The sequence below is a fragment of the Ceratotherium simum genome, chromosome 15, assembly GCF_057802395.1.
Source record: "Ceratotherium simum simum isolate JZ-2026a chromosome 15, ASM5780239v1, whole genome shotgun sequence".
NCBI classification, from domain to species: Eukaryota; Metazoa; Chordata; class Mammalia; order Perissodactyla; family Rhinocerotidae; genus Ceratotherium; species Ceratotherium simum.
This window is the reverse complement of record NC_141914.1, coordinates 22,963,470-22,979,146: the sequence shown is the minus strand read 5'-3', so window position 1 is coordinate 22,979,146 and position 15,677 is coordinate 22,963,470. Positions and strand designations below refer to the sequence as shown.

At 38.8% G+C, this 15,677-nt stretch overlaps 1 protein-coding gene across 1 annotated transcript in view; it reads right to left on the bottom strand.

Annotated features, from left to right (window-relative positions):
- Nucleotides 1-15,410, bottom strand: part of SLC15A2 (solute carrier family 15 member 2) — a 34,490-nt gene extending 19,080 nt beyond the window's left edge. The window contains exons 1-7 of the mRNA XM_004436513.3: nucleotides 15,037-15,410; nucleotides 13,091-13,178; nucleotides 12,348-12,489; nucleotides 4,697-4,789; nucleotides 3,425-3,524; nucleotides 1,482-1,572; nucleotides 1,132-1,209 (exon numbers count right to left, since the gene is read on the bottom strand). Of these exons, the coding sequence (XP_004436570.2) occupies nucleotides 1,132-1,209; nucleotides 1,482-1,572; nucleotides 3,425-3,524; nucleotides 4,697-4,789; nucleotides 12,348-12,489; nucleotides 13,091-13,178; nucleotides 15,037-15,174 (730 nt within the window). The 5' untranslated portion in view covers nucleotides 15,175-15,410. The remainder of the gene's footprint in view (nucleotides 1-1,131; nucleotides 1,210-1,481; nucleotides 1,573-3,424; nucleotides 3,525-4,696; nucleotides 4,790-12,347; nucleotides 12,490-13,090; nucleotides 13,179-15,036) is intronic.
- Nucleotides 15,411-15,677: the final 267 nt, after the last annotated feature.

Here is a 15,677-nt window from a genome sequence, read left to right as displayed (position 1 = left end):
TGGGGAAATGTTTGGCTTAGAAGGGAGAAGAAAGCAGGGAATGTATTATCACAGCTCTCCTGGAACACATACATTTCCTTGGAATTGGAATTGGAATCTAAGTATTACTATTAGCAACCCCGGGAGAGAATAATCAGACTGAATATTGTGTCTCTGGGCTCTTTTTCCTCAATTGAGCTCTTTATGTGTTTGGACTGGATATCTTCCAGGGGGGTGTCACCCAAAGGCTCAGAGTGAGAACAGGTTTCCAGGTCAATGATTAGAAACAATCATGTCCAAGTTTCCCCTTAGACTGTGCAAACTAAGCAAGATACACATCCCCCTTCCTCTTCCATTACTGGGTTCCTGGTGGTAAAGAGAATGCCACTTGATCAAAGTTGCATCAGTTTCCACCTACTTATCCACCTCCTCCTATTCTCTTTTCTCAAGAACAAAGCTACTTTAAAAGGCTCAAAGGTTTAAAAATGTCTTCCAATGGCCAGATAAATAATTATCAGATGAAATAAGCTAGCTTAAGAGAAAGGATTATTTTCTGTGCTTCCTTACACATTGTAGTGTAGAGCAGTGGATTTCAACCTTGACTACACATTAGAATCACCTAGACATTTAAAAAATTATAGGGCCTGGCTCCATGGCTGAGTGGCTAAAGTTCCGTGTGCTCTGCTTCGGTGGCCCAGGTTCACGGGTTCGGATCCCAGGCGCAGACCTACTCCACTCACCAGCCATGCTGTGGCAGTGTCCCACATACAAAAAAATAGAGGAAGACTGGCACAGATGTTAGCTCAGGGCAAATCTTCCTCAGTGGAAAAGAAAAATTATAGATGCTTAGGCCCTATCCTGCAGATATCCTGAGTTAATTGGTCCTACACAGGGCCCTGGGATCAGTCATTTTTAAAGCTCTCCAGGAAACTTCTTATTAGTTATGTAACCATGGGCATTTTTTTTTAAGGTTTCTGACTTCATTCAGTTACTTTATCTCCAATGTCTAGGGAAAACCCCTACAATAACACTTACCTAATAGGGTTAGTGTGAGAGGATTGAATGAAACAGTTTGTGTGATGCACTTAACACGATGCTTTACATGTAGCAGGCATCAGTGGTTACTAGTTTCCTCTGCCCCACTGCACTTACCAAGAGCTATCACCATAAGCAATCCTGGAACTCCAAAAGCCAATGCATAGCAGTCTTCCCCAAAACACTTCACATCTCCTAAAGAAAAAAAAAAGTAACCCTGAATCTTGAGTCTTTGATGTTCTATTCCACAAACTCAGGTTTTTGAGGTTGTAGACACAGCCATCTTCTTTCCTCCCATCACCTAATCCATAATCCTTCTTTTGGGCAAGACAAATCAAGATTAAAAGACATTCTCTCAGACTTTCAAGCCTTTATAAAAGGAGAGGATGGATAGCAGGAAGCCTTGAACAGATTTTTGGCTGGCCAGAGTAAAGCCTTAAAAAGGGCCCCTCAGAAAAGATCCTAACCTCTCAGCATGGGTGTGACAAAAGTAGAAATCAAGCTCCCCGCATTGATGGAGAGGTAGAAGACTGAGAAGTATCTAGTCCGTTCTTCTGCCTGAAACAAACAGGACAAATCATCAGTGCAATGTGCCTCATAGCTCCATCCCCACCCTATATTCAGTCTAAGCTGGAGGTACATACACAGAGACAGATTCAGATACTGCCTCCAGGGCATCTGAATATACTACTAGATATTTTAACACATACCTGGCTGACCCCAGACAACACTTACCCATCTTTCAAACTCCAATACAAGCATCTTTAACATTCTTTACCCCTTTACCTGGGCAAAAATGATCATCCTATATACTACACCACTACTGTGTCCTATACATATCTATTCTAATATTAATTTCTTTGCATTAAATGTCTGTTTCTTTCAATAGGTTGAGAGTTCCTTTAGGGCAGAAATCATATCTTATTCATTGCTATAATTCCCACTACCTAGCATAGCATCTGACATATATTACAGACTCAATAAATGTTTATTGATTGAATTAATTAAGTGATTGACTGAGTTAAATAACAGACATTGTGGAACATATGGTAGGAATAGGACTAGAACATAGGACAGTGGAGTAAACTGTTGATCAAGCAGGATAGTTCCCCTAGTGCTTACAGGAAGTTTGCCAGAGAGTATAAAAGGAAGCCTGTGGGCTTAGAAGTGGTTGGTGGAAACTTGGAGGTGGGTTTGTCCTATTACTGAAATATCTTTATGGGGCAGTTACCAAGTAAAGTAATTTTCAAATAAAGTTGCTGATGCTTCATTCATTGAAAACTACTGTGCTTCATTCTGGCACCCCAGATCTTTTCCTAACACATTACAGTCTGTCCTTCCCCATTTTCTATTTATAGTATTTTGCTTCCTCTTCTTAGCGCTATTTAAACCTTATTCCACTCATCTATTTGTATAGTTCATTGTGCACAGAATCACACTTGCCTAAGTTTGCTTATTTCTCCAAAGTCAGCAAGCAGTTATTATTTATGGACTCCCACACAGTTAAAGAATATAAAATGATAACTCAAAAGGTCTGAAGGGTAAGAGAAACACAGGAAGCCAGAACAGAGAGAGAAAAACCAGAAACATGATAAATAGCTATAGAAGAGGGAATAGATACATGAAGACAGACAAAAAAGAAAACTGAGAGCAAAAAGGAAACCAGGAATGCTGGCTGATCTCACAATAGACTATTTCCCTTGCCTATTTGTCACTGCATCCTCATATGAGCCCATTTTTACCTTATTCATACTGGTTTTTGTTGTTGTTGTTGCTTTTCCCCATTCACAGTGGAAAATGTTTAGGAAAAGAGGGAACGAATATCCAGACAAGTTTATCTATCGAAACTCATTCTGTTTTATTCCTAATGGTCATTTTCCACTTTCACAGAATCTCAAAGCTAGAGATGCTTAAATCATCTCTACACTACTCATCACCTCCTATTCCCAAAGTGCTTACCACATTTCTTCTTAAATACCTCAAGTGAGAATAAACCCACTACCCTCAAACTCTGATTATTTGAAGTGTTTCTTTCCATCAAGCAGAAAGCTAATTTCCTGTAGCTTTTACTCATGGTCTCCAGTTTAATTACTGACGTCCTTCCAATATCTATAGACAGCTATAATACTCTGTTTAATTCTTATCTCATCTAAGCTAAACATCTCCATCTCCTTCAACCTTTCATCATAAGATGTGTCTTTTAGTCCATTCACCACCCTGGTCACTTTCCTTTGAACATGTTTCAGTTTTTCTCTTTTTTATCAATGACCAGTACCCAGCATTGAACACAACTCCTCAGACATGGGCTGACCAGTGGATTACTTCAATCTTGGCAAATGGTTACCTGCCAGATACCTCTTTTAATGCCTGCTCTACATTTTTGAAAATACAGAAATAACAGGACTCTTACATGTTTTTCTTCAAACTGGTCTCCACCAAAAGCTGCCACGCAAGGTTTGATACCTCCTGTCCCCAAAGCTATTAGACTCAGGCCGACCAATGACAGAACTCTGAAATGGAGAGGTGAGGATACTAAACATTTTCATACTAAGCACAACTGTAGAAACTAAATACAGAGCTACAGGAGAAAAAAAAATGTGTAAGAGGGCACCCCCCACACCCTCGTCCCTCCCACTCCACCCCCCCACCCCCGCCGGACTCAGCCCTCTCGCATTTCTACCCTGCAGGCACTTTCCACCTGCCTTCATTCCTAGGAGAGACTCAGGAACACTCACAATCTTTATGACCCTTGAGCCTGTGCCAGAAAGTATGCATTGCATGGAAGATTTTGTGCCTGATGGTTCTATTCACCCCTTGTATGCAACAGATACAAACAGAAACTGAAGGAACTTCAAAGTTAAAGCACTAATTCTCAATCTTATCTTAGTCAAAGGGACACTTCAATAGAAAGACCTTATGAACTCTTTTCCTATATATCCTTACTAACCACAAAACAAAATTTTAAAATTCATCTTCATTAATAGGAGAAGTGTCACTGATTTTTGGTTGGACACCAATAAGGAGGTATCTTATGTTTATTAAATTTCAAACAAAATTCTTAACTCAAAGGATAAATATATGTATAGGCACATTATAAACATGAATATGTATGACCTGCTTCTTGAACAACTGTAATCCTCTCTACTGACTGAACAGACAGACCTCAGAATCTATCAAATGTCTCTGGCCCCATAAACATCAATAGCCTAAGTAAAGAGAGATAGAGCAATTGGAATACATGGAACTACACATAAATGGAAATAATCCAAGCTTTGAGTATAACTTCTACAATGTATTTATAAGGAAATATTATAGATGGTTTTTTAACCCCAGTAAAGTACAGATGCATGGATGGGTGAATAGATGAGGGAATGTGGGGGGCATATAAGTTTTAATGATTGTTTTCAAGCATATGAAGAGTTTTTATGAAGAGGATACTAACTAGCCACTCTATAAGTCCCTAAATGTTTAATAAAAACAAGTAAGCTCAGATAAAGTAGGAAAGAGTTCAACTGGTCATAAAAAATTTTTGTTCTTAACCAATTTGGTAATAAAACAGTAGGTTGGAAAATAAAGGGACATCTTTGGTAAGAAAATAGAAAATCATCTGTATTGAAAGCATGAGACGTTTACCTGTCTAATAGAAGAAAAATCATTCAGTTTATTCCATGATTTTACTCACGTGTGTACCATGTGTCCCCCCAGTATTGGTAAGGCACCCAAGGACTTGATCACATGGCCAAGCACATACACCAAGGAGAGATAGATGATTGTCCTGTTGAGAGAGTTAAATCGGTCAGTCTACAAACAGAATTCAGAAACTTGAGTAATACAGACTCAGAGTTCCTACTGTTCTCAGTGCCAGGATAAATGGAGTATGAGGAAGAAGGGGTGGAGGAGGAAAGAATTACCTGAGAAATGCAAATAGAAATAATAATGGTGAACGAAGTAAACAGACTAGATAAAAAGAAAGCAACTCTTTACCCTGTAGTGTCAGAGGTAATGGACATTCCCTTCAAGATCCTTTCTCATATCTGACCTCTCCTTTACCCCCATTTACCCTACACATACACAGAGCATCCCGGCTCTTGTAGAGATATGACAAGACCAGGATGGATTTGTAGTGACTGGTGATGTTTTAAATTAGGAGAAACAGAAGAACAGGATGCTTTGACTTGAGGTGTTTTTCTCAAGGAATGTCTTTGGCTCTAGAAATTGATAGGGGTCAAAGAACAACTCTAAGTAAACAGGAAAAAAGAATGGTTAACACAAAGAACTTTCTCTAAACCCAACCATTGGGATATATAGAGAGGCAAAGGGCTCTCAGTTCAGCATGGTCACTTGAACACCTGGGTTAACTGTAATCCCCACCACAGTTTCCTCATGGACAAGTTACCCAAGGGTAAGAAAGGAGCCAAGGACTTTGAATAGACTGTCCAGTAATAAAGATCGTGCAGTTGGTCAGAACCTCCTGTTGTGTTGTTTTTTTCCAAGAAATATGAATGGCAAATAGGTAGTAGGAAAGTGAAGAAATCCAATAAGAACGTATGTAGTGATATACATTATGACTGAAGGTTATCAGAGAAAGGATGGAGATGCAAGAAATCTCAGGATGTAGATTTCTAATTCTAAATGCCTAATCTTCCTAGCTTGGCTCTCCAGGGGAGGAATCTTAGAGGGTTTATAATGGCAAGTAGGGGATAAGAAGTTGGGCAACTATGGGCCAGCCCTGGTGGCCTAGGGGTTAAGTTTGGTGCACTCTGCTTTGGCAGCCCAGGTTTGGCTCCCGGGTGTGGACCTACACCACTTGTTTGTCAGTGGCTATGCTGTGGCAGCAGCTCACATACAAAATAGAGGAAGAGTGGGAACAGATGTTAACTCAGGGTGAATCTTCCTCAGCAAAAAAAAAAAGTTGGGTGACTAATCCAGGGCTAATTAATATCAGGGGGAGGGGGCAGGCTTTCCCAAAAGGCCTTGTAGTGTCTTCTAGAGAAAAGTTCTCTTTGTTGGAATAAAAAGAACACATAGAAAGAAGAGAACTAAAAGGGACTGAAAAAAATCAAGCTATCATGAACCCACAAGAGACGATCTATGCTAGATCATCAGAGAGAAAAAACAAAAGGAGTCTGAGATGGAGTGATAGAGTCTAAGTAGAGATCAGAGCAATATCAGATTGTTGTACTAAATGAATGAGAGAGTCTAAGTGGCTTAGAAGGAAAATAGGCAACCTTCTAGGTGAAAGACTCAGGGAATTAGTCTAGGATATAAAGAATATAACAGAGGATGCTAATGGCAGGAAACTTTAACAGAAGGAGAAAGAAGTCAAGAGAGACTTCGAAATTCTGCATTTGAAATAGGGTCATTGGGGTCATTGTAATCCCAAGGATAGGACACAGAACTGTTTTAGATAGACTTGATCAATCTTCCATTTGCAAATGAGGAAAGTGAAATCCAGAGAGGTGAAAGGTAATTCCTAAAGTGACGTTCTAATTAGTATTAGAGTTAGGTCTAGAACTTCTACTTTCTAACTCATAGCCCAGTGTTCCTTCAGTTTTATCATGAACAAGTTAATGTGGAAAAAGGAAAGGGAAGGGGAAGAAGCTTTAAATTTTATTTCACCACCAGAGCCACTTTTAATTAGAGTTTAGGAACTGAGGAGTATGTAGAGTGATGGCAGAAGAAGAGACTTAGCATGAAGAGGGTCAGCACTTACCTGACAAAAAAGATAGGAGGGGGAAAGGACACTACAGACCCACTCAGAGAAAGAGAAGGAAGAAATGTAGAGAGGACAGCCAAAAGCATATTTGGCAATAAACATATTTAAGAGAGTGGTTGTAAGGGATTGCCTAGGTCAAGAGTCCAGACTGATAGGCATGGGTCACAGGGTATAAAAACCAACACTAGGGACTATAACTCTAGTTTTCTCTACTGGACATTCTTGAAAGGGAGTAAGTATGACAATAAGAGCAGAAAGGTAAGTTAGGATGAGATTAGTAGACAATGGGTTAGTCAGCAGAAATTTTTGAGCAGAATAGTAATGTGAACAGGGATTTCTTTTAGGAAGATGAATTGGGCAGTAGTGTATAGACTCAATTGTAAGAAAAGGATAGAAGAAGGAGTGAAAACATTTTAAGTGTCCACTTCAATAGCTCAATTTAGAGGCAATGAAGACCAAAATTAGGGTAATGGCAATTAGTGGCAGTGGGATTCAGTGTTGAAGAGGGGTAAATGTGAGCGATATTATAGAAATAGAATTAGTAGAATTTAATAACTGATTGGACGTGGGGGTATAAGGATGCCAGGAGAAGGAACAGGTTTGGGGAGTGAGGATAAGGTGGAACATCCAGGAGATGAATGCCTATATGCAGTTATAACGCATATTGGAGCTTGAGTGACAGGTTAGGATGACAGAGTTTGAGGAGCTATATGTATGTAGCTAATATTGACACCATTGGGCTTGCTAAGGGAGAATCTGGAGCAAGAGAAGAGAGTAAAAGATATACCCTAGGGAAATGCCTTCATTCAAGAAAGAGTGAAGTAAACAAAAGGCAAAAGAGAAGCCAAATAAGAAATAATCCAAAAAAGCAAAAGGAAAAGAACCAGAAAATACAGTTAGAGAAGCCTAGGAAGTTTCAACAGTATAGGAGTAATAAACAGACTGAAATGTTAAAGCAAGTTCAAAGTGAATAAGAATTTAGAAAAGACCACTGGAATTTGTTAACAAAGAGATCGTTATCAGTGACCTTGGAAGAGAGGAATTTCAACAGGATAAAAAGATGATTTAGACTATATTTTATTGTACTTACCACAGTCTGCTCTATATCAAAGCTAGCTGAACATGAAGGATGTGAAGCAGGTATTTAGGTCTTATTTATCTCTTTATCCCCTATACTTCTTTGGACAAATAGAAGGTGCTTGATAAACATTTACTGAATTAAACTCAATCAGATTAAACTGAATTTAATTGGATTATATTGCACTGCATTACATTATTCTGCCCTAAGGAGTGATAATGAAGAGTGAGAAAGGAAGGCAACAAATATAGATTATTCTTTTTAAAATTTGGAGATAATGGTAATAAGACAAAGAAGATAGGACAAGGAGGGTTAACAATTGTTTTGTTTGTTTATTTAAAGCTATCAGAGATGTGCACCTGCTTCTAGGTACAGGGTAAGAGTGTCTCAGGGAGAATTTGAAGGCAAGAGAGGGGAATATTAAGGGTACAAAGACCCTAGGGACAGCGATCTAGATGATGGAGATATATATGTAAAAATTCATTAAGCTATGTACTTGGATTTGTGTACTTTGCTTTATGTAAGTTATATCTCAATAAAAATAAATTTTAAAAAATTAAAAATACCTCAAAAAGGATTGAGATTGAGGGCACAAGTGGAAGTTGTTAAATTTCCTCTGAAATAAGCAGGAAGCTACCATTCACCAAATCCCAGAAACTACACTTCTCCAATTTTAAAGAAAGTCATTTAAAAAACAAATGAATGTACTATGTTATGTATGTGAATCTTTTATTCTATAACTGAATAAAGACCATGGCTCATACTTTTTATTTTGCACATAGTGTCAACCCCCATCTGGGTGGACTTGGCAACTAATACTACATAAATAGCAAATGTAGATAGATCTCAGCCACCCACTCACCATCCCTCTCTCAAGTCAAGAAACTGTGTTTAGTACTGTGGTGTGGTTGTAGCTATATACTAGGTGCTGATTAAACACTTTAGAACAATGAATATATATAGGCCAAAGAGAGATATAAACCAGCGTTTACTAAAGAAGATTCCTTGGAACATTAGATCCACAAGATATCCTGAAAAAATATTCCATGGTCAAACAAGTTTGGGAAACACTACTTGCCATAACATTTTCTTAGAGATTTTACAGTGTGTATTAGGATGTTAAAGGCTAAGAAGTCATGCAGTAAAACTAAAAGTGATTTCCCTAAGAACAGGAACAAGACAAGGATGCCCACTCTCGCCACTCTTATTCAGCATAGTATTGGAAGTCCTGACCAGAGCAATTAGGCAAGAAAAAGAAATAAAAGTGATCCAAATTGGAAAGACAGAAGTAAAACTGTCACTATTTGTGGATGACAAGATTTTTTATATAGAAAACTCTAAAGAATCCACCAAAAAACTATCAGAAATAATAAAAAAATACAGTAAAGTTGCAGGGTATAAAATCAACAAACAAAAATCAGTCCCATTTCTATACACTAACAATGAAATAGCAGAAAGAGAAATCAAGAGTACAATCCCAGGGGCTGGCCAGGTGGCGCAAGTGGTTAAGTGCGCGCCCTCCGCTGCGGCGGCCTAGGGTTCGCTGGTTCGGATCCCGGGCACACACCGACGCACCGCTTGGCAAGCCATGCTGTGACGGCGTCCCATATAAAGTGGAGGAAGATGGGCATGGATGTTAGCCCAGGGCCAGTCTTCCTCAGCAAAAAAGAGGAGGATTGGGAGATGTTAGGTTAGGGGTGATATTCCTCACAAAAAAAAAAAAAGAGTACAATCCCATTTACAATTGCAACAAAGGAATAAAATACCTAGGAATAAACTTAACCAAGGAGGTAGAAGACCTGTACACTGAAAACTATAAGGCATTGTTGAAAGAAATTGAAGAAGGCACAAAGAAATGGAAAGATATTCTGTGCTCATGAATTTGAAGAATTAACATAGTTAAAATGTCCATACTACCTAAAGCAATCTACAGATTCAATGCAATCCCTATCAAAATCCCAACAACATTTTCACAGAAATAGAACAAAGAATCCTAAAATTTATATGGAACAACAAAAGACTCCAAATAGCCAATGCAATCCTGAGAAAAAAGAAAGCTGGAGGTATCACACTCCCTGATTTCAAAATATACTACAAAGCTATGATGATCAAACAGCACGCATGGTACTGGCACAAAAACAGACACACAGATCAATGGAACAGAATTGAGAGCCCAGAAATAAACCCACACATTTATGGGCAGCTAATTTTTGACAAAGGAGTCAAGAACATACAATAGAGAAAGGAAAGTCTCTTCAATAAATGGTGTTGGGAAAACTAGACAGCCACATGCAAAAGAATGAAAGTAGACCGCTATCTTACGCCATACACAAAAATTAACTCAAAATGCATCAAAGACTTGAATGCAAGACTTGAAAACATAAAACTCCTAGAAGAAAACATTGGCAGTATGCTCTTTTGACATCAATCCTCGGAGCATCTTTTTGAATATGTCTCCTTAGGTAAGGGAAACAAAAGAAAAAATAAACAAATGGGACTACACCAAACTAAAAAGCACAGCACAGCAAAGGAAACCATCAATAAAACACAAAGACAACCATCCATCTGCAAATCATATATCCAATAAGGGGTTAACATCCAAAATATATAAAGAACTCAAACATCTCAACAACAAAAAAACAACCTGATTAAAAAATAGGCAGAGGATGTGAACAGACATTTTTCCAAAAAAGATATACAGATGGCCAAGAGGCACATGAAAAGATGTCCAGTATCACTAATTATTAGGGAAATGCAAATCAAAACCACAATGAGATATCACCTTACACCTGTCAGAATGGCTATAATTAACAAGACAAGAAATAACAAGTGTTGGAAAGGATGTGGAGCAAAGGGAACCCTCATACACTGCTGGTGGGAATGTAAATTGGTGCAGTCTCTAAGGAAAATAGTATGGAGACTCCTCAAAAAAATTAAAAATAAAACTACCATATGATCCAGCTATTCCACTGCTGGGTATTTATCCAAAGAACATGAAAACACTAGTTAGAAAAGATATATGCATCCTTATGTTCCTTGCAGCATTATTCACAATAGCCAAGACTTGGAAACAACCTAAGTGCCCATTGATGGATGATTGGATAAAGAAGATGTGGTATATACATACAATGGTATACTACTCAGTCATAAAAAAGATGAAATCTTGCCATTTGTGACAATACGCATGGACCTTGTGGGCATTATGCTAAGAGAAATAAGTCAGACAGAGAAAGCTAAATACCGTATGATTTCACTCATATGCGGAAAATAGACAAATATACAGAGACAAAGATACAGAGAACAAGACTGGTAGTTACCAGAGGGAAAGGTGGTTGGGGGGAGAGCAAAAGGGGTAAAGGGGCACGTGGATATGGTGACAGACAGTAACTAGACTTTAGGTGGGGAACATGATGTTTACATAAAATGATGTACACCTGAAATTTATACAATGTTATAAATCAATATCACCTCAATAAATAAATATGAATTAAAAAAAAGGTCATGCAGGGCTGGCCCCGTGGCTTAGCGGTTAAGTGCTTGAGCTCCGCTGCTGGCGTCCCAGGTTCGGATCCCTGGCCCGCACTGACGCACCGCTTCTCTGGCCATGCTGAGGCCGTGTCCCACATACAGCAACTAGAAGGATGTGCAGCTATGACATACAACTATCTACTGGGGCTTTGGGGGAATAATAAATAAAAAAAAAATTTTTTTAAAAATTAAAAAAAAAAAAGGTCATGCAGTAAAGAAACCTTTTTAGCTTTGTTCAGTCTAGCATTCCCAAACCTATTTGACCATGAGAGCTTTATTTTCCTACATAACACTCATCATATCCTATACAACCAATTTTCAACAGAACACGCTCTGAGAAATGCTAATTTAGACAAATCCATAGATGACAAGTCTATGAAAAATAACTGGGTGGTGAATATCCAAGATCTACCTCTAGCCTAAAAAATAATGTTAAAGGGGACAACGATAACATTATCCCATAAATGTTTCTTGGTGCTATTTTCAGGGACTTAAAAGATACTGAACTGAATAGACCATTAGTCTAACTCATGAAAATATTTACTATATTCTTAACAAGGAAACTATAGAAAGAGGTTAGAGAAGAGAAACAGAGATGGTAAGAGAACTGAAAAGAGGGACTCAAGAAGATACTAAAGGAGTTGGGATGACTCAATCTGGAGAAGAGATGGAGAGCACATCAAATTACTACTCTGAAGTCTCTAAAATTATAAACTGTCTGGTGGGTAGCAATCTCTATTGCCCTTAAGATCAGAACAGGAATTGGTCTTAAACTACAGAATGGAAGATTAAAATTAGATTTAAGGAAAAAAAAAATACAAAAAAACTCCTGACTGAAAAGGATGTAAAAATACCGGAAAAACTAATAAGGAAGAGACATAGCCTTTCTGTGTTGTCAGTCTTAGATTCTTGTTTGTCATGGATGACATAAGAATGTTCCTCCTTGGAAGCAAGAGGCTAGAAGTGATAACCTCTGCACAATTAATCTGCGAAGCTTCCCATCTTCCTTACTTGAATTTTCCCAACCATGAGTCAGCAATGGCTGCTCCCAGGATGGGAGTGAAATAACAGAGGCTGCTGAAGGCGTGGTATACAGATGTGGAGGTGTCTTCATTCCAGTGCAGGAAATACAGGAAATACAGGGTCAATACAGCTGAGGCGAAAAAAGGGAGACAAAACAAAATAGAGGCATTAAAGTGACTTATGGAGAAGTACATTTGATCTCCGGTCTTTGAAGGTGATCTTGACCTTCAATACTCCCATCGGTGAAGTGACTGAGGGGTGGCTGCCGGGCAGTAGAAGCAGGGCCCATGGGAGTTGTGGGAGTGAATGGGACTATGCTTAATGTACAAATGCAATACTCCTCCTTTTAGTCTATTTGTACCCATAGCATCATTTAGCCCATTCATGAAGATAACATGGTGCTTCCAATATCCCTTTCTTCTCCTTCCCAGCAACAATATAGTTGATAGATCTCAGGAACAGATATGAAGAGCGGAACTCAGATGATGAGAGTTTTCCCACTTATATTCTCACAGACTGTGTTCTGGTTTCTGGTAGGCCTTTCTGTTCTTGGCCTGTATGAGTTACTAGGTGAAATCTCATGAGGCATTTATTGGCAGTCTTGGCCAAAGGAAAGGATCAATTTGGATGAGGGCAGAAAGAGTGGATAAGGGAAATAAGTGTAAACAGGTTGTTACAAACATGAGGTGAGGGTGAGCAGAGAAAAGTAGGACCCTGGGACACAAAATTACCTTTCATGCCATAATAGGAAAAGCGCTCACAGAATTCATTCACCACAATGAAGGCAATGCTCAGTGGATAGTTGGAGCCACAGATTTTCTGTGAAACAAAAAGGTTTAAGAGTGAGCTGTTTTTCCCTATTTAAACCAGTAGATTGCTCCACAACAGAAAAAAATCATTTATTTTAAATCACCATGATAGGTAACGTGAAGCAATGGACCCTACTCTTCATGAAACAGCTATTATCACACTAAAAGTGCTTTCATTGCTGATTTAGGAGTAATAGAAGCTATTTTGAATATAACTTTGTTCCTCATTTATTTAACATGGAACTGCTCAGACATTCCTTGATTGGAGATACCAGGACCTGCTCATCTTCCCACAACTACTAATGAAAAGCCTGGGGCTCTCGGCAAGAGAATAATCATACTTATTTCTAGGAACAGAAAAAAGAGTTGGCCTCTGGAGAACTTGATGTCCAAGCAGTTACATTCAGATGCCGGTATCCTGCTTAGCTTCACTGTGCGGACTAACCTCTCTTGTCCCCATCTGCCCTGTTCACCATCCTGGGAAGAATCCTGGCAATACGATGGCTTCCCATTCAGAGGATGCTGGAGCGGGCAGAGAGCCCACTATAGATTCCGAAAGGGAAGCTAATTGATCACCTTGACCTTGGGCAGAGAGTTCTTAAATCTTGTAAAATTAAATGTCCACTCTTCCTATGAAAGAGATTCTATAACATTTTCATGCTAATTATATTGGACATTAAAAGGACTATGCTATTTCACACACTATATCAGTCAGAATATAAGGAATATCATGTTTTATTTCAAATTTCTACCCATTACGATAGCCCAACTAACACGAGAGAAGGATGGAGATATCTGTCTTTGGGACAGCCAAATCTTATCATGAGATTTTTATTGCCTCTTATTCAAAAGAAGTATATACACTTTTGTAAGCAGACTTAAATTCTTTGGGACCAGAAGAGATATAAATAAATGAATAGATAAATAAAGAGAAGCAATAAATTAATGTATTCATTCTTTTCCCCATACGGATATATATAAAAAACCTTCTTAAATATTAATATATATTAATGTATGATAAAAACTTGCTTGAAAGACACAATGAACTGAGCTTTCTACCTTCCCAGCTCACAGCTTGAGAACCATGCAACCTGGAGTTTAGTTAGCACACTTTCACTAGGTATGTAACACTATCACTGGCTGTGTTAACATACTGACCCTGGCCATGTCACTACACCTGTCTTTAAGTTTCAGTTCTGTTATTCCAAAGAAACTGCTATCTATAGAATACTACCACCTCTTTGCCCATAGTAAGAACTCGGTAAATACTGGCTATTGTTACTATATCCTCTCCACTTACAGGATTTTGACACAAGGATTAAATGAGACAATGAATTTGGAAGAGCTTTAACAAGTATATAATGTAAAACATTATTATTTCTTCTTTGCTTCTCTGTCCTATCTCCCGCTGTAAATTGGGACACACAGTAACAGAAACCGGATCTATGCTAAAACTTCTCTTGGTATCCAGCATATACTCTGTGCACAGGGGGAACTAAGGGCTGAGTTTTTATATTGGTAAAGAAAGCACAATCACACACAGTTCTCCAGACAGGAGCGCTTGCCAAGTTTCCCTGGACATTCAAATTGCTTTTTTTTTTTCACCCCAGAGAAACTCAGAATATACACTGAAATACAGCAAAGTCCTGGATCCGAACTGAAGAACTCTGACTACCTCTTCCTGCTGCTTCCTCTCCTAAGTAAAGGAAACTTCTATTCAGATTTTGTTTTCAGGTTAATCCTAACTCCAAGTAAGAATAGTTTTTAACACCCTTATACAGCTCAGCCTGAAGCTCCAGAGGCCAAGGAGGAGAACCAGAAGAGCAATTCTGTTCCTGTCAGAGGCAGAACTGAATCTGAGGACTCACCGGAGGTGGCTTCTTTGGAAGGCTAGGGGGTCGAGGTGGTACCTCTTCAGTGGAGACAGGTGAAAAAAGAGTTTCTTTGGACTCATTTTTCTGGAAAGGATTCATGGCTGGCTCCTTACTCTCTCTCTCCTCAAGCATTTGGCTTCGGTAGGCAGTTGGGACAGCTGCCAGCCTACTGTGAAAAGGGGGACAGGGAGGGGAAGAGGGGGTGGCTTCAGCAATTAGGTTTAACCCTGTGGGTGTCAGGCTTCAGCAGCTGCCCAGCCCAGAGCAAAGCAGAAAGCTATAGGAAAAGAAAGGGTTCGGTCTCAGAGACTAGTTCAAAAGAATGATTATGTAAAAGGTAGAGCATGGGGAAGTGAGAACAACACATCACAAGGTGGGACCAGAAAATGCTGGAGGATTGCAAGTGAGCACAAAATATTTAAGAATACAATGCCTGGAGCATAGATTAAAAAATTGATTTCAGGGTAACAATAGTAGCCAATTATTGAACACCTATTATGGGCAAGTTAATATTTATGTATTACATATATATTATATCTATATAGATATAATGTGTGTGTGTATATATATGTATATATATATATGTTCTAATTCTTACTACTATCCCCATTTTACGGGAACTAATGTCCCAAGAG